We start from the raw sequence: 22830 nt of genomic DNA, 5'->3' as shown, positions 1-22830 counted from the left end.
GGTGTTGATGGATGCTGATGAGACGGGCACGTTCACAGATAAGTGCACACGCACTGACGAGCACGAACTCGGTGGGAGGGTATCCGTTGATAGTGGGGGAGGGGCATGAGAGTTGTAAACATTCAAAATTTTGCTTAAAGGATTAGTTCACTTTAAAAAAAACTTTTGCTGATAATTTACTCACCCCCATGCCATCCAAGATGTCCATGTCTTTCTTTCTTCAGTCGAAAAGAAATTAAGGTTTTTGATGAAAACATTCCAGGAGTTTTCTCCATATAATGCACTTTGCTGGGCACCAAACGGTTCAAGGTCCAAAAGACAGTATCAGTGCAAACTGCAAACTGTTCAAATGGCTTTAAACGATTCCAGACGATGAATAATGGTCTTATCAAGCGAAACGATCGGTCATTTCAAAAATAAATAACAAAGTTTAAGTTTAATAATGTCAAATGCTCGCCTTGCTCTGTTCTGTGATGCACGTTCGTGACTCTCCTGTTCGAACTCGTTCATCAAAATGAACAAATCTTTTTTCGAGTCATTTGGTTCATTTAACGAACGAAATGAACGAATTGACTCGGAAAAAGATTCGTTCATTTTGATGAACGAGTTCGAACAGGAGAGTCACACAGAACAGAGCGACGCGAGCATTTGAGCTTATAAAACTTAAACTTTGTTATTTCTTTTTTAAATGAGCGATCGTTTCGCTTGATAAGACCCTTATTCATCGTCTGGTGTCGTTTAAAGCCATTTGAACAGTTTGCAGTTTGCACTGAAACTGTCTTTTGGACCTTGAACCGTTTGGTGCCCAGGAAAGTGCATTATATATGCAGAAAAATCCTGGAATGTTTTCATCAAAAACCTTAATATCTTTTCGACTAAAGAAAGACATGGACATCTTGGATGACATGGGGGTGAGTAAATTATCAGCAAAAGTTTTTTTTTAAAGTGAACTAATCCTTTAAGTCCACTAAATCTGCCAGACTTGCCGACTGCAGCTTTAACTGCAGTGAACCAAAGACCGTCTCAAAAACGTGGTTTGAAATCGCTGGTGTGTCTGACGTCACAACAATCTACCTTGTCAGGTAGTGTGGTCCTCAATGAGTGGATCTCTAGTGTGAGTGAGTAGAGGCGGGGGGAGGCTAATTTGCATATTCATAGAACCGTGTAGGCTATAGCTACTAAATGAGGCAAGGGTGTAGATTTACATTCAAGCTATTTTAAGGCATGAATAATTTTTTTTCAAATAAAAAACGTTTAACTTTCATTCTGTTTGGCGTCCAGTAAAACCAGATGCTTTAGTTTTGTTTCCATTGGCGGAGAAGTATGCAAATAAACTGGACATTGTGGACACACTGGACACACAAACTGGAAGTTACTTGACATTAATAAATTTTTTATAGAACTCTGCGCATCTGCTAAGATTAAAATGGTCATTTAAAGTGTACAAACCAATCTACCCAGCAACTGAGGCAATTTCCACTACCGATAACTGACAGTGTAGGCGGTGTGATACGAGAATCATGAAATTAGCTTTGATCAGTTACCCGGATGAGTGGTCACTCTGATAAGCATGTTCAGCGTAGCATGGACAAGTATTCCAGATCACATTATAAGCGACATGGGTTTAAGACACTTTACTTGAGTACTCATAAGGATATTGTAGGCTTCTTCAGGTTCAAGAGGATTTTTCAACTCGGAAGTAAGCTATTTTCTGTGAATGTGCGAGACTTCCGATTCATTAGTGAGTGAGCTGTAAATGGTAAAATGATTTGCACTACAAACCTTAATTACGACAATACATTAAAATAATAGGGTAAGAAATAGCCCACCAGTTTGCAATATCAAGCAGCATAACCAGCTTTTTTGTACGGCTAAAAATAACTGGAAGCGGATGACACCGGAAGCCAAAACACATTCCATTCACACTCTTTTATGTGAAAAATAAGGTGGATGCAGTGTTGCAAACCTGGGGAACCCCATAGGATCTGTTGTACAAACTAGTGAATGTACTGTCTTTCAGAAACTCAAGGATTTCTGAAAGACATAGGCCTATAGTCATATACCAAATTTTGTGAGCAGTATCATTTTTCTATTTCCGTCCAAATGAAAGATGTAGTTCAGGTGTCTTAGCAGAGTAACCACAGGTGTAGTTCATGGATATGATCCACTAAGTTTGTCAACTCAGCTAGGAAGTATTCTGTATACTTTTTGTCTTTCAAAACTTACAAATACTTTTTTGTTTGAAAAGTGTATTAGCCTACTTGGTTTGTTATTTTGTTTTGTACCCTAATGTTTTTTTTTTTGCATGCGCTGTATCTGAGTTTGCTGCCATCTGGTGGATGTAGTCATTTAGGTCCTGCCTTTAGTCTCACACTTCGGGCTATGAGACATATCATAGAAAACATCTTCTTTGAACCTCACTCACCTCAGGATGAGGCTGTCAGGCCATACATTCTAATGTCCATAATGAGCATCTAATCCAAATCCATTATTGATCTCATTCTCATCTGAGTAAGCAAGTTACCTCTGCACTCCTTAGGGCTGGGGGGCACACTATAGATAAAAGACTAAGATATAGGTAAATATATTACTGTCCTATATCCCCCTTCTGACAGATCCATATGCCTTTCACTGAAATGTTTGTTAAAAAGTCACTGAGTCATGAAAAAGTCATTGGTAGTGCATATAAAACGTTTATGCAATGATATCCAAAATAAGAGTTCAAATTAAATAAAATTAAACTTTAATTATAAAGCACCTTAAAACACACTAAAAAGAAAGAATTAATAGAAGAAAACAAGGGAAAGAGATAAAATAATATAAATTTCTGTTTGTAGTCCTAAAAACTTGAAGAAAATGTTAATGTCACGAGTTCCGAGTTCAGTGTGTTGCTTCTGAATTTATCCTACATCCTACAAACATTTATTTTGTCAGTTTAATGGGGTTTAAGAGTGGCAGATTTTGATTAGAGCAAAATAAGGTCCGGCAGATTTTGATTACTGGTTACCAGAATGGTTACCATTACCATTACTCAAGAAATTCTCAAGTTTTATTCTGTAAAATGTATTACCACAAGGTTTTATGTGCTTGATGAATTGGTTGAATTAGTAATTGTTTAGCAACCTACATCTTAAATAACAGTAATTTGTGTTTTAATTATGAATGTCTAATTTATGTTGTATGATCTTATTTTACTCATAGATTGAAAACCAATTGTCTGCGTTCCAGGCAACTCATAATTCTGCCACCTCCTATTTGAAAATAACATGAGTAAATGATGACATAATTTCCCTTTTAATGTTACCTGTCTCTTTAAGACTTGGGATATAGGCTTGTAAGGGTTCTATATGGACCAATTTTATGGTACTTTTGTCATTTTTGCACCTTGACACTCATATATGCTTTTATTGTAGAGAAAAGATCTGCATGAACATTCATGAACAAGTATCTCTTTTTGCGTACCTTGACTAAGGAAACGACTTAAGGTGAGTTTTCATTTTGGTTGAAATATTTCTTTCAAGGGAATGTAAAAAAAGGATAAACAGTCCAGTTACTATGTCAGCCACAAGAGGGCGTAGTTGCTACATTAGTTTATAGTGTGCAACAGAAAAGCAACAGCAGCTATATAAAGATGTTGATGAAATAATTTGGAATTACTTAAGCATATGAGTCATTCCAGAATTGCGGGTACATTTCAAGTAGAGAAAGAAAACAAAAAATAGGAATTTTTTTCTGTTAAACTTTATTTTCATAGAATGCTGTTTAAATTCAACATTTTTAATATTTGCTGATCTTAAACTTGTAAGATTTAAAATATGAAGACTGAACATCAATACAATACAGAAAAATCTGTCAACTTATAGACAAATTGGGTTGACGATAACAGAGTTGACATTTTCCACCATTTTGTGCTTTAGGTCAAAATGCTAACCTCAAACCAGATACATGGCATGTCTAAAAACAGAATTTTATGGGTTTTCGCCATATTATTGTTTTTTAAAAAGTGAATGAGAGATTCACTGCAATATCACAATAAAAGATTTGACAAATACGTAATCTACTATTGGTGTATCCTAAACAATTTGTACAAATTAATGAGAGAAGAATAATGACATACTTCACGCGTACCAGAATTTCCCACCAGAGGAAGTGACATCCCTTGGTCCAATTCACATGCTTTTTCTACAAATGCTTTGGAGGGTTTATTTTGTTTTATAACAGAGGTAACAGAGTTGACCAGAACGTAGGGACAGACACAAAATCTATTTTTTTATTAATTAAATTGCATAGAATATATATTTTCTGTATTATTTGTAATTGTTTAGGCCTGAGTAAACACAAAAAATATTTGAAAATTAGACTTAATTGCCTCCTGATTCATACATTCAACTTGAATTATCATGAAACAGAGACAGTCAATAATAGGTGGAGTGGGAGTCATTTAGTTAATATTTCCAATTTTTTTTTTCCTAAATATACATAAAGCATTATTTTTAGAGATAGTTTAATATAATTTGTGTTATTAACCTCGAGACTAGATTACTGTAATGCTTTATTAGCCGGTTGTCCTGCATCTTCAATAAACAAGCTACAGTTAGTGCAAAATGCAGCCGCTAGAGTTCTTACTAGATCAAGAAAATATGATCATATAACACCGATTCTATCATCACTTCATTGGTTACCTATAAAGTTCCGTATTAATTACAAGATATTGATTTTGACTTATAAAGCTCTAAATGGTTTAGCTCCAGTCTATTTAACGGATCTTCTATCGCCCTATAATCCATCGCGCTCTTTAAGATCACTAAATTCGAGGCTTCTGGTCATTCCTAGGATATCCAGATCCACCAAAGGAGGGAGAGCATTTTCACATTTAGCTCCGAAGCTCTGGAATAGCCTTCCTGATATTGTTCGTTGCTCAGACTCGTTCTCCCAGTTTAAAACTAGACTAAAGACGCATCTATTTAGCCAGGCATTCATATAAATTTTATCTTACAGTTACTGTAAATTCGGCCTCTACTTCAGAGGAGAACTGGCCCCGACTGAGCCTGGGTTCTCCCAAGGTTTTTTTTTTCTCCATTGGGTCATCTGATGGAGTTTTAGGACACCATCGGGTCACTTGATGGAGTTTTTCGGTTCCTTGCCACTGTTGCCTTTGGCTTGCTCAGTTGGGGATATTCAAATTAAATGACCCATCATACCACTGATCAGCTCTACCAAACTTGGATGTCTTTTTCCAGTAATAAACAAACACTGTTAAGTTGTTTTGATTGATACTGTGAAGCAGTGAAAAGCGCTATATAAATATATTTGACTTGACTTGACTATTATTCAAAACTGATTCAAAAAAGGTTTTTTTAAAAAATGTTTTAATAAAAGGTTTATCTGGGAGACTCGAAATGTACCCCCAATTCTAGAATGACTCTTAATACCTCCTGATACTCCTAGTCATATCATAGATTAAATAAAAAATTAAAAACATTTTGTTGGAGACAAACACTCCAACAACATGTTCAAATACAATATGGCTGAATGAAGTGCACATCCTTTTACAGCCATTTGATATACAGTTGTTTCTGCTTTTGTTTAAATAATTATTTGTCTGTTTTTACTGACAACAGATTTTATTGCAAAATAGCTGTGTAAGCCAGTGAAGTCCAGTGAATGAGGATCGTTTCAAAGAAGAGTGAGTAGTAAAAACAAATGGTAGCAAATAACCATTTCAATTTCAGTATTGGAAAAATTGCAGCTGATATTGGCTTCAGTCTAATCAGGTTATAGGACAGAATACTACACTGCCTCACATTGGTATCTTATGAGAGATCAAAAAGACATCGCAGACATGTGGGGATTAAATTATCAGAATAGCGCAATGGTAATTATCTTTGTCTTTTATTAATGGCATTTTTGTAACTTGCTCTTTTACAACCTTCTTGGCAGGAACGAACTTACCTTTTTGTGGTTTAGATGGTTAAATGTGTTCCCCCCCCCCCCACTCAATTCGACACCACACGAGAAGGAAAAGTCACACTCTTGGGCCAAATTTGGGACTGGCTTCAATTAATAGTAATCAGGTGAAATATTTAACCCCGTTCTGTTTGAATCACCTGTCGGTTTTGCTTGAATTATCACTTGTTTGAGAGGGGATAAAGACACGCACGTGTACAACACCTGGAACGTTATAATTAACGGAAGGTCAGAGAACAAGATGATGTGTCATTTAGCTGGGTGCCTCGACTCTGCAGCCGATCGTGTAGGGAGATGTCTTAGGGCAGCCATAAAAATTACAGAGAACTCAACTGACAGCTATTATGTGGACTGTCTGTCATGCTGTCAAATTAGCCATTAAGTTAATTATAGCCCCACTGAAAGTCACATTGTATGGAGGAGCCAAAGTATGTGTAACAAGACAGCTAGCACAAGGCAGCCAGTCAGACTTTAAAAACAAAAGGGCACTGTTTATTAGATTCATGTGCAGAGCCCAAAAAGCTGTCATATTTCTAGTGGAGTACAAACCTGTCCAGCAAGCAAATTGTCATAATTTCCCAGCGGTACAGTTTCAGCAGTTTGTAGAGGGTGAATTTATTTCCACAGATTAGAGAAATTTGAGGAACAATACATTTTCTTTCGTTTTTTTTATATATGGCATTTGTCATTTACTGTACAATTCCACAATGCAAACATCATAGTTATTATAACTGTACGTGATTAGCTTGACAACTTGCTGCTATTATGTGTCATGAGCCATTGCGAGACTTTGATGATGAAATAAACAGACTTAACACTGACATTTTCCACATACAGTCTGGCATGGTAGATCACTGTGAACCCCACAGTAAAAACCTGAAGGAGGTTTACAAAGTCTATAATTGGCACTATGATTTGTACAAGAGTATTTTTCATTGTTCAAATATTAAGCCGGTATAATGAAGCAAAGATGTATGCCTGGAACATGTGGGCAATTCCAGAGACCTTAAAGGGATAGTTCACCACAAAATGAACATTCTGTCATCATTTACTAACCCTTTTGTTGTTCCAAACCTGTATTTCTTCTGTCGAACACAAAATAAGATATCTCAGTTTTTGTTTTGTCTGTACAAGTCAATGGGTTTCAGTGTTGTTTTGGACTCCACTGACTTTCATTGAATTAAACAGTTAAAACAATCTTCTTTTGTGTTCTGCAGAAGAGATAAAGCCATTCAGGTTTGGAAAGACAGGAGTAAATAATGAACTATTCATTTAAATTCTATCCTAGTTATAAATCAAACTTATATAGTTCACCACTTGCATTGTCTATGCAAACATCCAGCCTTCTGTCCTGGCCTGTGTATTAAATCTCAGATGTTGTAAAACATAGTCCGCCAAAGTGACTCCCCCACAGCTTCATCAAATTTCCATCAAGATTTACAATGTTGTTGTCGGCATCCGCTATTTTACACACGTGGTGATCAAAACAATGGAATGCAATAAAAGTAAATTGACTGGCTGAGCGCATGCGCAGGTGCGACGGCCAGGCCGACATCTGGAAATCCGAGTGCATGCGACACTTTACATGTGATTCTTCTTGAAGTCTTGATGGGTTGTTGGCAGTGCTAATGAATCTTAAAATGGTTGCTCTGAATCATCAGCAATGAAGTGTACCTTCAACTTTTCTTTTTCCCCCCTTTTTTTTCAGCCAGAGGGTCTTTCTCCATAACACATTTATTCAGCTGCACTCCTCGCAGCTGCACGCAAGGATGTAACGGTAAGTGGCGGTTATCCGTGTCCCGCCCGAGCATCGCAGACGTACCGCCTTCAGTTTGGAGGTGTGTGGACGGCAGCAGAAACACGTGCTTTTGAAAGGCTGCTTCAGGACAGAGCTGAAAGAGATCAGCGGGTCTGAGCGGGACGTGTGGCTGCAGTGACCCTCACATCGAGCCAGGAGAACCATCTGTAGAGCATAAAAGGTTCATTTAGTTCCATGTTTGAGTAAATGGGTGTTACTATCTTTCTCTTGTCACATTAATTAAAATTCATGTTCTATCTGTTTATCTGTCTGTCTATCTGTCTATCTATCTGGGAAAATATTTGTGTTCTAAGACTATTGCCCCAATTTAGTTTTCTAAAACATTTTTCTAAAAATAAATTTATCATACAAGAGTGTTTTCATGGCAAAAGTTTAGTAATCGATCGTTTAGTGGTTGTCGCACATGATTGAATGATTTCAAGGCGCATATTTTCATTACGCAAAACTGTCTGTCTTTACCATAAGCGATTCTCTTTGAACCTCACTAAAAGAATGTGTGTGCCACTCAAACCAGCAACAGATAAAGGAGAAAATGATCATTTAAATAAGACTGTACTTTACTGTTTGGTGATTGTGCCACATCAAACCACATTTACAGAATTCAATTGATGTGTCAGAGGTGAATATATTCAGGTTATAAAGCATTATTTTTAGGTTCTTCTGATCATGTAAGTGCATTAAGAGAAAAAAAAACTATCTATCTATGTCGATCACTTTTAAAATATTCATATAGGCATATATTGTAAAATTTTAGTTGGATGATACCATACAAAAACTTTGTAAAGCCCAATTTGTTTATTCATTTTGTTTTAAGAAATTATTTTCAGTTCCAAATTGGCCTTCGCCCTTTTTTAAAGACATCAACAAAAACTGGAATGTGTGTAAGATTTTGCAACATGACTAAGTAGTTTTACCAGTGGTGGGCATCCTTCGTTGTCTGACTCTGCACAAGTATTTGTAGTTATTATAAAGAAAGAGTCCTGTGCCATCCCTAATTTGAACCCTGTGTCAGAAGAACTAAGATAAGTTTCCTGAGAAAGTTTGCAGTGTTGAACAAAGAAAGCTTGTGTACTCTCTCACTTTGACCTTGCACCTGCATGGTGATGGGAGTGTGGTTGATCTCTCCCAGACCTGGATGCTCAGGCTACTTGACTCCCCCAAATACCTCAATCTCACAAATTTGCCTCATCTGCTTTGTGAGGATTGTTGTGTGACAGATGAAAGGCTTTGCACTTCGCAGGACCGATTTATGGGGGTCAGTGATCCACCTGGCTACATCGCTGGAGTTCACTGGCTGATAAAGAGAGATTCGCTCATCAAAAAAAACCGCCCTTTGAAAAGCTCTGTCCTACATAAGAGTTCTCTCGTAATTAAAGGTTAATGAGTGATGCTCATCTGCAATGATAGACACAAACGTGACCCAGTTCAATGGTCTACTGATTCGGAATATGAGGTGCTGGCCAGACCACGGGCCGCCACATTCCTGAACACTCCGTAAATGGACTCCTATGTCATGTTGTCTTTCAGCTGCATAGTGTTAGCGGAGTGTCACCCCCATTATAAGGAACACTAGCCTGTCTGAGGCCAAAAAGCACCCGATATGCATCACTCATGGTCCGACATCCATGAATGAAGCGGCATTGACTTGCTGCTTTTAGCTGATGTCATTATTTAATGTCACCTGAAACTGTAGGCATACGGCCATGTTCGTGAAACAATCGGAGGATAGATGTGGGGGATTTCAGAGGGGGGTGCAGTGGAGGTGTGTGGCCACAGAAGATGAATATCCAAGGAAACATGGCAAGGTGACAAAAGCTGGGCAGCAGATGTTAGTTCTTCTTCCCGTCTATATTTATCTCAGAGTGACTGCGCAGGTGGACCCTATTGTGTAGCACTACTGAAATTTGCATGGAAGCAACAGCCATCCTCATAACTAATGCAATGTGTAATAGGCTTCTTTAAAGGTGACTGAGTTGAGCTTAATCCATTGTGCTGCTTTTAGACAATGGGCCTGTGTACATGCTGAGGTCTGTCAATCAGAAACTTATAAAATATTTTACTGTTGGGTTAGTTGTTTGATACAAAATGGTCTGGCTAGTGACTATACAGTTCTTGCTTTTAACCAGTAGAGCTGATTTTCCAATTCACAAGCTCTCAGTTTGATTCAATTTTATTTGATTCCGATTCATTTGGGCATATTTCAGTTATAAAATCTGTTTTGCTTGCGTATCAAAGAAATGATCTCCCAGCTGATGCTGTAAATTACGCAGGGAAGCTTCTAAAACTAGCCTGAATAACTGAATGAATAACTATTATTCATTATAGAGTTCCAAGAGTGCTGAGTCCAACAACACTGAGTTTGTATCACTCTTTTTGTCTGTGTTGTCTGGATTTGTTTGGAAATATTAACTTGGTTATTGAACTTGTATATAAAAAAAGAAATATCACTCTCAAAATTGTGCTGTAAGTTTTTTGTGAGTGGTACCACACTGGTTGCACTTAATGCTTTTTGATTCTCTAAAAAGAATTAGCTATTTGAGTCATTTTTTCATGAATCTGATTACACTGGTTGCTCTGAATGGTTTTGATTCACTAAAAGGGATATTTGTTCATGAATCATAATAGTCTGCACTTAGGTACACTAAGTTTGTTGTATCATTGAAATTCAGACTGCAAACTCAAATAAAATATGACCTGCCGTATGACTGATGGTGGTCCTTCGTGAACGATTCGTTCATTGTGTCTGTCACTGACAAATGAAAAAAAGACTCAGGAGGTTATTTTTCTCATAATTTATCCATGGATCGGAGGTTGATCTGATCACGTGTTTAGGGAATTTGCCTTTTGAAAATATAACCTTCTATCATCAAATGGACAAAATTACTTGAATAAAGATTAGCTAATTTTGCTGAATAAAATTCAAAGATAAAGACTGATGAGGAGGAGTACAAGGAGTACGCCCCTGAAAACGGCAAAATAAAGGATAGTTCTTGGGATTTTAGGAATCTATATAGAGATTATGATTAATTGGAATATCAGTATTTTACAGCCCTATTCACTAATTACTTTCTGGAAGCAATCATGTACGCAGAGTCGGTTTTAATTACTTTAGAGAGATTCAGCTGCTTTATTTGGATCCTTGAATGAAACTTTACCTAACCACGTTTTCCATTTTCTACTCACTGCTTTTGGATCATCACGGTGTTTGTTATGGTAATTAGAAAATACCGTTTGTGTAATGCTTGCAGAATGAAGATTTTTAGCTCCAGCACAGGTGGCTGACTAGCTCATCTTCAGTTTATTGGATGTTGAATATTTGTTGACACAGCCCAGCTGGGTTTGTAAGAGCGGGAGCCTGAGAAACTCAATTCACAAAATAACAGATCATGAGAGGCTGCCCTTCTGAGGCGAACAGGTGAATCAGAGCATCTGGAACTCATCCCATTTATTATCGATGGCTTATTTTGAGGGGACGTATCTGAGGCACTCATTGTTTCGATAAGCAAAAAATGAGTCAGGCGTAACACTGTGTGGAGCCTTGGAACTGTGCCACCTCCAGACATTTTATGCACCTCATGAGTGCTTATTTCTGGCGAGGCTTTAGGCCGCACAGGCAGGCAGTGTTCCTTGCCAAGGTGTCAAAGTAGTTAAAGGTAGAGGTCATTAGACAAGCCAGCCATGCTATCTGATTCAATAAATGAAAACAAGGTTTCTTGGGTTCTAATTATGAGGGACATCCCTGGGGTCAGTGTTTAAATGTAAAACCTTCTAAAGCATCAGGAGACTTGATTTGTTTTCAAGCAGCTTGTTAGCAGAAAAGTTGTGGGTGTAGAGAGTGTATTGTCTTACAAGAAGACCTGACCTCCCAGACCATTTTTTTGTAATTCAATAAGCTACAAGGGAGCTCAATTTTTGTGTTCCTTTCACTTGGATGCTAAGGCTTTTTTTCTTCTCCATACTGATATGAGACAAAAAAACGTGTAACAATAATCTCAAATCAAATCATTGGCGAGATACGGGAAAGCTTTATGTGTGTCCATTTGCAGTGTCATCAAATATAATTTTGTGCATGCTAGTGTTTCCCACCAGTGTTTTATTATTTTTATACTATTATAATATTTGTGAAGATTTTTATTGGCTCATTACCAATTTTCATTACAATTTTAGGTTACTTTTAGTTTTGAAAAAAAATATTTCTGAATAGGTTTTTTTTTTTTTTTTTTTTACTTCAGCATAGTTAGTTGCCAACATTCTTTCATTTTTAAAGTTTTTCTTGGTGTAATTTTTTCATTATATTTACTGCATATTTTCAGTTTATTTAAATTACTGAAAACAACTTTAAAACTAACCACAACAACAAACACCTCAAACTGTAACAAATGACTCTTTTACGACTCTTTTTAATGAGCGATTCTTTTTAATAAGTCAAAAAGATTTACAGCCTTTAACTTGCTTGTGTGTTAGCGGTTTGAATCAGACTTGCGTAGTCAATTGATTGTTCAGAGCCGTTTCTGAGTTCAAAACTGACTCCCTCATTGAACGGTGAATCATTGTTCAATTACTGTTGAAATAGATAGTTCACACAAAAATTTAAATTCTGTCATCATCACTTACTCATCCTCAAGTTGTTCCAAACCTATATGAGTTTCTTTCTTCTGCTGAACACAAAAGAAGATATTTTAAAGAATGTTGGTACAGTTGATGGGCACCATTGACTTCCATAGTAGGGGGAAAAAATACGGGTTACCAACATTCTTTAAAATATCTTCTTTTGTGTTCTTCTACTTGATAATTTTCATTTTTGGTTGAACTATCCCTTTAGGTTTTTGTTCAGATTCGAAATGAACTGGCAACTGTTACTGTTAAATAGTCTTCTAAATTTTACAAAAAAAAAAAATATTACTGGATACAAACTTAGTTTAGCTGACATTTTAGATCAAACAGGCAGATATTTTCTTAGACAACATGATGAATGACATTTTTTGAACCAAACATTTTTTATGGATTTTTAACATTTATATGGCACAAATAAAATCAGGATCACTATACAGCATCACAATTTTGAGTTCTTACCTTTGAATTGCATTTGTAGATAGGATGTGTGATGGTCTCAACAAAATGATGTCTCATACACCTGTCAGGATCATTGTCCCCTAAGTGTCCACTCTCTGCCTTACAGGTGACACCCTGCAGGATAGTCAGCAAAGGACATGTGACCAGAAGAAGTAGAATCCCAGGCTGGCCCAGCGCGACTGAGTTCCTCATATTGTCCACAGCTTCCACAGATAAAACAAAAGAAAGCTTGACCGTCTCCTACAGAAGACAACGAAGAGGTCTCCACTGTGTTTTTGATGCCACATAAGTGAACCGAAACATGTAGTGAGCGTTGTCTCTAAACTCAACCATCTCCTTGAGTGGCCTGGATGTATCTGTGGGTAAAGAAAGGAACCACGGTTAGTCCAGGATGCAAGCTGCAGAAAAAACACCCATCTGAGAGCGCGATTTCAGGTAATGTTTCGCATGTTACGCCCAGTGTTGAGCATGTTACTTAAAAAAAGTAATTATAGTTAGTTACTTCTCATAAATAGTAACTGAGTTAGTAACTGAGTTACATCATTATAAAAGTAAGCTATTACCTACAGGGAACAGAACGTAGGTAATTTTCGGGTTTTATTTTAACCTAAACAGAACGTTCCCTGCAGGTTATTTTCGGGTTTTATTTTAACCTAAACAGAACGTTCCCTGCAGGTTATTTTCGGGTTTTATTTTAACCTAAACAGAACGTTCCCTGCAGGTTATTTTCGGGTTTTATTTTAACCTAAACAGAACGTTCCCTGTAGGTAATTTTTTAGATTTTATTTGTATGACCATGTAAATTAATTAACGTTGCAGATGATACCAATAGGCTATAGATAATGCTGTCTAATGCTGAAATATGTCATTTATTTATAAACAAACTATATAATGCTCGGACACCCTCGGTCTCTCTTGCGCAACTGTTGAGCGCGCTCTCGGGTTCGCTTCGCTTTTGTCCACTCCGGCGCCTCATAAACACACACACACACACCAGAGAAAAAAACTTTGCAGGTCCTATGGCGGAGAGAGAGCCTACTCGGATGAAAACCGCTTTAGTGAGTTCAATTATAGTAACGCCACATTTTTTTTTTGTCAGTAACGGTAACTGCGTTGTAACGGGGGAAACAGTAATTCGTTTGATTACTCGTTACTGAAAAAAGATAACGGCGTTAGTAACGATAGATACTACGAGATAGTAATACGAAAAGATAACGGCGTATTTATAACGCCGTTATTCCCATCACTGGTTACGCCCAGTTAGCGGAGCTGTTTAAGTTGTTAGTGGAGGGACTGGGCAGGTGAGGTAAGGTGCAACGTAAGGGAGAGTGGGAGTTTGTCTGCGTGAGAACCCGTCAGTGACAGATGACCCGAGACAGACGTCTGTTGTGCCTCTGCCAGCTGGTTAAGGTGATTGCTGCCATGTCTCCAGCCAGAAATAAGTGGGCTGTGATGTATGAGGAGTTCTGGCAGACCGCTGTACTGTTATTCTAACAATCCCAACACTGAAAAAACATGGTGTTTTTATTACACAGTGTAGAAACCTAATATATTAATAAACAGCCTGGAGCAAATTTCCCCAGAAATGAATTTTTCATAAAAAGAAATAAGTCTCGGTGCAAGTTCTCTCATGACAGTAAAACAATTGCCAACTTAGGTACACATATACTTATTTTTTCATGAGCTTAGTGCTTTACAGTCCTCATGACAATGTTTCGTGTGTGGCAGTTAAATTCACTGAGCCACGACTGCTAAAAGGTTTGTTGTAATGAGGGAGAGAACGAGTAGCAGAGCCCTTAGGGTAACCGACTCCACAAACCTGGATCAGACAGAAAGGAAATTATCATTCACTGAAACAATACCTTGCATTATGTCTAAACCTCTTTCAATTTTTATTTCGAAACCAGCGATTGCTCCGAAATGGCAAACACATCAGGCTAATTTAAAACTTTCTCCTTGTGTTTTTCTTACCGGAGCGACTCATTTAACTTTAGCATTCCTCGTGTAAGGATTTTAGGTATCAATTTGCCTGTTTAAATAAATACTCCCTGAAGTGTTTAACTGCACCGGAGAGCATGTGTTGCTGGGTTTACACAAGCACACATCACAGTCTGTTCTTAACTCGGATGCTTCGGAGACAGGACTTCGTCATTTATTTAATTTCGGGCATACCAGCTGCCATCTTCATCATCATCATCATCATCATCATCATCATGCCCAGGCATGACTGTTGACATTCAAACCTGGTTGAGAGCGTCTGCCGTACTGATCTGTAGTGACTGTAATGGGCCTTAACAATGCAGTGTAGACACCCCAGCTCAAAAGATAACTACAGATCCAATTTAGTTCATAAACAATGAGACGGTGACCTCATGGCGTAACCATCCATGGCAGCTTCATCGGTTGAAGGCTTCTAGTGCTGTAAGGGCAGTTGTGGGTGTATTTCTCCATAGTTTTCAGTGTAAGGTAATGTTGACCACCACAGCGTCCACACCTGCTTCGGCCTGTAGATTTATAAAGCCCAGTGTGTCTACAAACAGCAGAAGGACTTACAATCCCCTCCGAGACAACATCCACCACATCTGTCCACCTCAGACCAGAAGAATTATTTCCCTCTCTGGCTTCGTTTCTCGGTTTTCAATTTGTAAACTGAAATTTTTGAGTTTATAGACTAGGAAAATTAGCTTTGACATGCTGGAATCTGACCTTGCAACTATCTGATGCAAGCTGTACTCGAATGTTTCCTTTAATTAGATTTTCTTTTTTTTTCAGAGACAAGAATTTGTTTTGCTCAGCAAAGATATTTTTTTGGAGGTGTCTAAACTTAAGTGTCTAACCCAAATTGTTTTCCCCTCCACAGTATGGTTCATTGTAAAACATCTAAAAATGAAAGTTCCTTTCAGGGAAGTCAGTTCACTTAGTGGCCATATTTGCAATTAACTGTTCCAGGCAGCTATTTCAGGCATGCAAGACCAACCTCTGTCTACCAAAATATAAAAAAATAACATTTAAAAAAAAACATTTCAATCATCACAAAATGATGTTATGTTTTTTGTTATGCTAAAATGACTTTAAATTGGCATATATTTCAGATTGGTCCAGGTAATGCATGTGCAGTCCTAAGCACGAGTATCAGGACACTGACCGTTTTAATGGCAACCGGAACTGTTGGTGATTGGCTCTTTATTTCGAAGACAGTACTTTTTTTCAACATATTTTGCATTGCAGTTTCTTCCATGCATAAGTAGAGTGAACCATATTGGTATACTTCTTTTGCATTTACTCCCCCTCATGTCATTCCAAACCGATATGTTTTTTTTTTATTCTGTGGAACACAAAAGAAGATTTTGAAGAATGAAAAAAAAAGGTTTTTGTACATACAATAAAAGTCAGTGTTGTTTTGAACCCCACTGATCTTTTTTGTTTGGATAAAAACAGTTGAAATCTTCTTCAAAATATCTTCTTTTGAGTTTTACAGAGGAAAGTAATTGGAATGACATGAGGGCGAGTAAATGATTCTGGGTGAACTATCCCTTAATACTTCCAAGTTGCAAGATGCAAAACAGGGTATTTTTCATCTTCACTAACTGCCAAATATTATCCCACAGGAAGAAAAAAAACAAGAAACAAATTTAAGAGGAAGGCAAGAGCCAGGACCGGGTGAGACATGCCATAACCCCGTTGCACTGAACTCTCAGACCCAGACTGCTCGCCTAGGGACTGTGTCCTAACCGGGAGTCCCGTCAGCGGCTATAACGCCACTTAGGGAGCAGACCCCTGGAATGAACTGTCCCTAGGCATGGCACTGGTGGTTGTGGAAATAGAGTATGGATCTTTTGATCATTGCTGATCCTCTCAGGCCATGGCAAGGCTAGAGAGGGGCCTCGCCGTCTGCACCATTAGGACTGTGAAATTCCTGACATTCAAAAGCAGCAACAGGTTAGAGGCCGTATGGTAGGAGCTGTTGCACACTATTCAGTGTTGCTTCTCACCGTCTCATAGTTAGTGTTTATTTGATTTAGAGAGTATAAAATGCCATGGGAACTCCATGAGATTTTCATTTCAGGGCATCTTCACATGGTGGTTGTTCTTTGCAGACACTGAAAGAACTCAGGGGATCATGGGTAGGCTCTTGATATCTCAGTCTCTGTCTCCTGTTCTAAACCTTGCTGCTGTTTCTGCTTAAGATGAAGCACAGACTGTCATTTTAAGGGCTTGGATTATGTGGATTGAGACAATTGAATCCACGTTATTAGTTATAGCTTCCTCAACATTATTGTGTAGAAACAGGCTTATCTGAAGTTAGAGCTCAATTTTTGAGGTAATCCATGTCAAAGTCGTCTAATGCCTTCAAACCAAACTATGCTGAGAAATTAATTGTATTTTAAGAACATTTATTAACGATTAAGCAATAATAATATTGCTTTTGTACAACAGTTCAATAAACAAAATGTTAATATTGACTTGAGTATCTTATTTTAGATACAATATTGGATATTAGTTTGTCTATTTTTGCGCAGTCAACGAAAATAGTTCCTAGTCAACACAGAATTGTGTCTCAGAGCAAGTAGACACCTTACTGACTGAATTAGTGTTTTTAAACAAATTGTTTGATTAAGTGATTCACTGACTCATTTGTAAAGTCACTAGCTGGGTCTGAAATATGCTGGGTCCTCAAACTGTCAGAGTAGGTACTACAATTGAATAAGAACTTGCTTTGTGACCGTTAAAAAAAAAGGTAAATTCTATACAGTAGGAATGAAATCCGAATGTGCTACATCCGCCATGTTGTCTTTTTCATGTGATTTGTCACATAAACTGTCAGTTGCCTGGCTTCACTGCCATTCACAATTAGTAAAGTGATGCGAACTTCAGAATCTCGCCGGAAGTAATAGGTCATCCGGGTACTTGCAGTCGGTACAATAAATGACTCAGTGACTCAAATACAGTTACTTGTCACCACTTAATGGCGTATCGATGTAGAAAAGTGTAGAAAGAGTCACTGAAAAATCCCCACCACTTGAAATCCGCAAAGTTGCAAGATGCTAAACAGGGTATTTTTCATATTCACTAACTGCCAAATATTATCCCACAGGAAGAAAAAAACAAGAAACAAATTTAAAAGGAAGGCAGGAGCCAGGACCGGGTGAGACATGCCATAACCCCGTCGGTACAATAAATGACTCGGTGACTCAAATACAGTTACTTGTCACCACTTAATGGCGTAACGATGTAGAAAAGTGTAGAAAGACTCAGTCACTGAAAAATCCCCACTGCTTAACTGTTGTATAATTATAATTAAGTATATTTGTTGGTTATACAAGAAAAATGAGGTAAATCACTTCATGTTCCCTGTGAATCACTCAGATTTCATTCCATAGCTGGAGTACTTTAACAAGGATAATCAAACTTCAGAAGGGTCTGACAGCAGCTGAGTCCACAGTTGTTGAGTGAGGCGTGTGGTCGCCTAGTATTTGCCAATAAGCAGAATTGTCTTCTCAGTCACATTGACATGCCCAAACCCCCTCCTCCGGCGAAGGGGTTACGTCACTGTTTTCTGCTTGTTTAGCACCCTATTGTTTGACCGGCTTTTAATAAACCAAAGGGCAGATTCCTGCAGGGATCACCCCGCAGCCCTCCTCCCATGCCCATCTGCAACACAAGCAGCATGCCAGGGGCACTGCCACTACACGCAGACGCCAGTAACCCGCGTCTCCAGAGCTAAACCCCACGCTAAATATATCCCCTGTGATAAAGATAAGACAAACACAATGGATTTGAACGTAGTTTGATGCCAATAGCCGGAGCACCATGTGAGCCATCGCTAAACTAATGTTAGCTTTACATTAGGCTTCTCAGAAAAGCGCCGGTCTGATTGGAATGCTAAAAGATGAAAGGGTCTGCGCATAGCAAAGCTGTGGTGGGGTTTCCAGTTAAATTAATTAGAGACCCTGATATGCTGTCCTGTTAACCTTCCCGCTTTAATGTGATGTGCAAATTGACGGCTGTCGTCATCTTCTAAAAATAACTCAGGCTTGAATACTTGATTAAGTCGTCAGATGACTATTACGTATTGATTATGAATGAGCTGCACACATAACACTGGTTGACATTGCCAGCTTTTAAATCTAACATCTGGGGGGTGGGGGGGAAGTGTGTTCTAGCTCACCTCTTCCTTGAGCTCCATAAACAATCCTCAGAATATCTATGATTTCTCATCTGGTGCGCTCGGCTAACGACCTCTGGCTTAGCTGCTTGTATTGCACAGACAGGGACTGAATTCTCAATATAACGCTGATGACTTACCTTAGCAACCAATCTCCCACAGCACACATTATGTGAGCCTTATCATATTTATCATAGCCGTCTTACTTCGGCTATGAGTCACTCTGAAAAAAATCACTACGTATCTGATCAAATCGAATTAATATGCACCGTCACTCTGAACTCAGGTAAAAACTGGACTCTTGCATTGTGAGGTAGATCGATGACCATATTTTGCTTGTCAATTCTGGCTAACAATGCATTATATTTAAGAATAAGAAATCAAACACACACACACACACACACATATATATCATATCAATCAATATTTATATATAGTATACTTACATAAATAGTAATGTATGCACTGATGAAACAAGACAAACAGTAAAACACTAATGTACAGTGATAACCTTGCCGCCAGTAAAAAGTAACTCTGATGACCCGGTCACCTTTACGGCGCTGGTGGTCTTACCTTCTGCCTGGTGCTGTTTAACCTGCAATATCCAATCCCAGCTGGCTCCTCTAGGACAGAAATGAAATTTCTTAAGCAACAATTGCCTTTAGATCTCTCCCTCTCTCTCATCCACTTGCTCTCTCCCCTCTCTCTGTTTCTCTTTTACTCTCTCTCACGCATGCCGATTGTGTGTGAGCTCTGATTCCTTCCCCTCCCTCTCAGCTCCCCTCCCCTCCGCTTCGACATTCACACCCCCTCTTTTATTGAGGAATCACATGGAAAAGGGAAAAGGATGGATGATGTACATCTTGGGATGGTTGTCAGATGTGGAACGTGACACAGCAGTCGTATATCACCTTAGGGACACACACATACTCGCCCCCAGCTGCCACACCAACAAGCAAATGGGGATTCCAGCGAAATCAGAGGAACGACCAAAAGTCTGGCCCTCTTTTACGAGGTCCAGGTTATAAAACTGTTAGCGGAGTTAGTTTACTTAAAAACAATTGGTCTTCTGGGTTTCTTGCTGTCTTTTGTGAGACTTGGGAGGTGTAACTCAATTCAGCTGGAAGCTATTTTGAAGTATGTATGCAGTTATATGTTGTAGGAAAATGGAAAAGAAAAAAAAACTATTCTCTACCTCGAGAACAGCTACAAAGGGGGATTAACGATTGCTGTATTAAATTCACATCTTTATACACTAGCATGAGTCTTGAAATTCTTACAAAATGCGATGAAATGGCATTCAAATGCAAAGCACATAACTGCATTCTTGGAATATAAAATAAAAAACAGATGTGCAATTAAAAGTTCCCAACGAACGCATAATTACTATTTCACATCTCCGACATGGAGAGAATCCAGCAAACATTTCTGTTTTTCCCAAATTTTGTCCTTCTGTGGCCAAAAAATGTCCTTTAAAGATCATGGTGGAGGAGGCAGTTGGAATTAAATTACCGCAAATATTGGCACTAGAGGGAGAAAAAAAAAGAGATATGGACTTCATCTGAAAGGGAACTGAGGGTCTGTGGCTTGACATTATCTGATTGTCAGATCTTACCAACTTTATCCAGCAGTTTCCATGATGCGAAGTTTGAGAAAGAAAAAACACCTATTTAAAAATGACTCAGTTTGAAGCATCTCGTGTACAAATAGAAATGAAAAGGGCAAAACAAACTAACTAAAACAGGAAATAATGACTAACATACAGTTTTACAAAAGAAATGCAACAGAAAATGTGATAAAATGGCACACACAAACCATCACGCAAAGTTGGAAACCTCTTGAGAAAAAAAGACTGTGCTAAAAACTCAGGAGGTCAAAAGTTGACAACATAAATTACCTGCAAGACTTGGTGTGACCTCACAAATGTTCTCACCTTCTATCCGTCGACCCCTTGACATCACCATCATTAACAACCAGCAACTCCTGTTCACACACTGCAAATCTGAATTGAAGTTGATTAGCGCAATGCTAATCCAAAGTGGGCTGATCATGACAACAGGGTTGGGTTACATAGCCACTAGCTGGGTATTTTAGTGAGGCGCACATATGCATAGAGTAAAAATAAATAATTTCTCTGAATCGTTTCTATGACTGCGAGACAAATGAATACTGGCGTTGACCTGGCATGTCAGTGAGAGCAAAATAGCCTTAGCAGAGATTTCCTCCAAAAGCTTCCCATCCTGGAAATGAGCCCTTCTCATGCCTGTCCATCATATTTTTATTGGATCCAGGAGCATCTAGTCTTTCAACACTCAACTATTCTTTCAACTTCCGTTTTTCTATTTGATGTGGCACAAGTATCATATCAAGTGATTTACTGTCTGCATTTGTCCATTCGGTTATGTCCATCTAATACGTCGAACGACATTCTGTTTGCCGCAGAAACTGATTTCATCAAGTACATGTTCCTGGAAAAACATCTTTGTGGATCCTGGAACAACATTCCAATTAACCAATCAGATTTGAGGGACAAGTTTACAGTTTGTGTCAAGTTTAGGCTAACAACAAGGGTTAGGTGCTTCTATCAGTGTTATTCACCTATCATTTCCCTCTGATTTTATGGATAACTTGTGGGTAGGGTTAAGTTTAGGGGTAGGGATATGGTTAGGACTCAATCTTTGGACAGGAATGTTGTTCCAGGGTCAACAAAATATGTTGACCCAGGAACGCATCTAACTCAGCAAAATCCAGACATGTGTGTTTGCCAGCCTTGATTTCGTCTTACATGACGGTATTTATCCATGGCTTTTATCCACAGATTCATATCGGTCTCCCCAACTAATGAAATTGGCTTTTATTTTTACCCACAACAGACAGACCGAGGGTTGCAAAGCAGCTTGTCAAGTGAAGAACACAAAGCGAGCCAAAGTTTTCAAGCTCAGGATTTGATCATGAAGTCTCATTTCAAGCTACATGACTAAAAGGTCTCATAATTTTGGGTGATTTATATTGAAACAATGCATGCTGTCAGACCGTCTTCCAGAAATGAGCTCCTCTGGGAATGCTGACCTGGATGAAAATAGTCCATAGTCCTAATTTACAGCCAGTGTAGAAAAACTTGTCTTCCTCTTGCTGTTTAAAATAATACTTGCCAAAGACAACCGTGCAATGATCACTGTACCAGGTCTGGCAGGGACAGACACATACCTACTAAAATAAGTACTTTGCAAAGAAATAACAGGGAAATGCATTTAGAATTCAAGCATGATTAGGATTTCTGTATGAATTAGTCAGGAGAGTAGAGTCCATTATGTCAGTGCAGTAAAAAAAGAGCATCTAAAGGCAAAACAGAGGAGAATGTAACTGTTTCCCTATGTGTACCTGAGGCAGAGACTGCCTACAAAAAAAGAGACTTAATTCTGCCTGTTTACTATCCCTGTGCCAATTCCTGTAGGCATTGTCAAGTCACTGTAGCTGGGAAAAGGGCAAGGCAAAATGACCGTCCACTAATTTCCTGAAGCTTTTTTTTTTATAAAATGAAAACCCTTCTAAAAAATAAGAAGGGCAATCTCATTTAATTGTGTTGTCTTAGGAAGTTGCTGTAAGTCATATTTTCTCTTAGATTAAACAAATCTTTGAAACAAAAAAATTAGCACTACATTTCTTTATTAATAATGTTAAAAAGATTTTAATATGAAATGGCAAGAATGTAAGACTACGACACAATCTGGAAGAATTTTAGTTTTGTTGGAAGTATGAAAATTTGTTCTTAAAGCTGAAGTGTGTAATTTGTGGATCCCTTACC

General features: G+C 38.2%; 1 protein-coding gene across 1 annotated transcript; it reads right to left on the bottom strand.

Moving 5' to 3' along the window:
* Positions 1-6434: 6434 nt before the first annotated feature.
* Positions 6435-19771, bottom strand: ndp (norrin cystine knot growth factor NDP). The gene is made up of 3 exons (XM_056233014.1): positions 19599-19771; positions 12860-13215; positions 6435-7930 (listed from the first exon to the last, which is right to left on the bottom strand). The coding sequence occupies exons 2-3, from the start codon at positions 13049-13051 to the stop codon at positions 7706-7708; spliced, it is 417 nt and encodes a 138-aa protein (XP_056088989.1). The 5' UTR covers positions 13052-13215; positions 19599-19771; the 3' UTR covers positions 6435-7705.
* Between the last annotated feature and the right edge of the window lie 3059 nt (positions 19772-22830).

The sequence above is a fragment of the Rhinichthys klamathensis genome, unplaced genomic scaffold (assembly GCF_029890125.1).
Source record: "Rhinichthys klamathensis goyatoka isolate OS25496 unplaced genomic scaffold, OSU_Roscu_1.1 h1tg000358l_1, whole genome shotgun sequence".
NCBI lineage: Eukaryota > Metazoa > Chordata > Actinopteri > Cypriniformes > Leuciscidae > Rhinichthys > Rhinichthys klamathensis.
The sequence above is the reverse complement of the archived record's forward strand: the minus strand, read 5'-3'. Positions and strand labels throughout refer to the sequence as shown.

Bases quoted from the DNA above. Each gene is read 5' to 3' on its own strand.
- ndp (XM_056233014.1), bottom strand. From the start codon at position 13,051: ATGAGGAACTCAGTCGCGCTGGGCCAGCCTGGGATTCTACTTCTTCTG. The intron at 7,931-12,859 runs GTAAGAACTCAA...TATGCTCTACAG, and splicing joins TCTACAAATGCAATTCAAAG to ATGGTTCTCCTGGCTCGATG.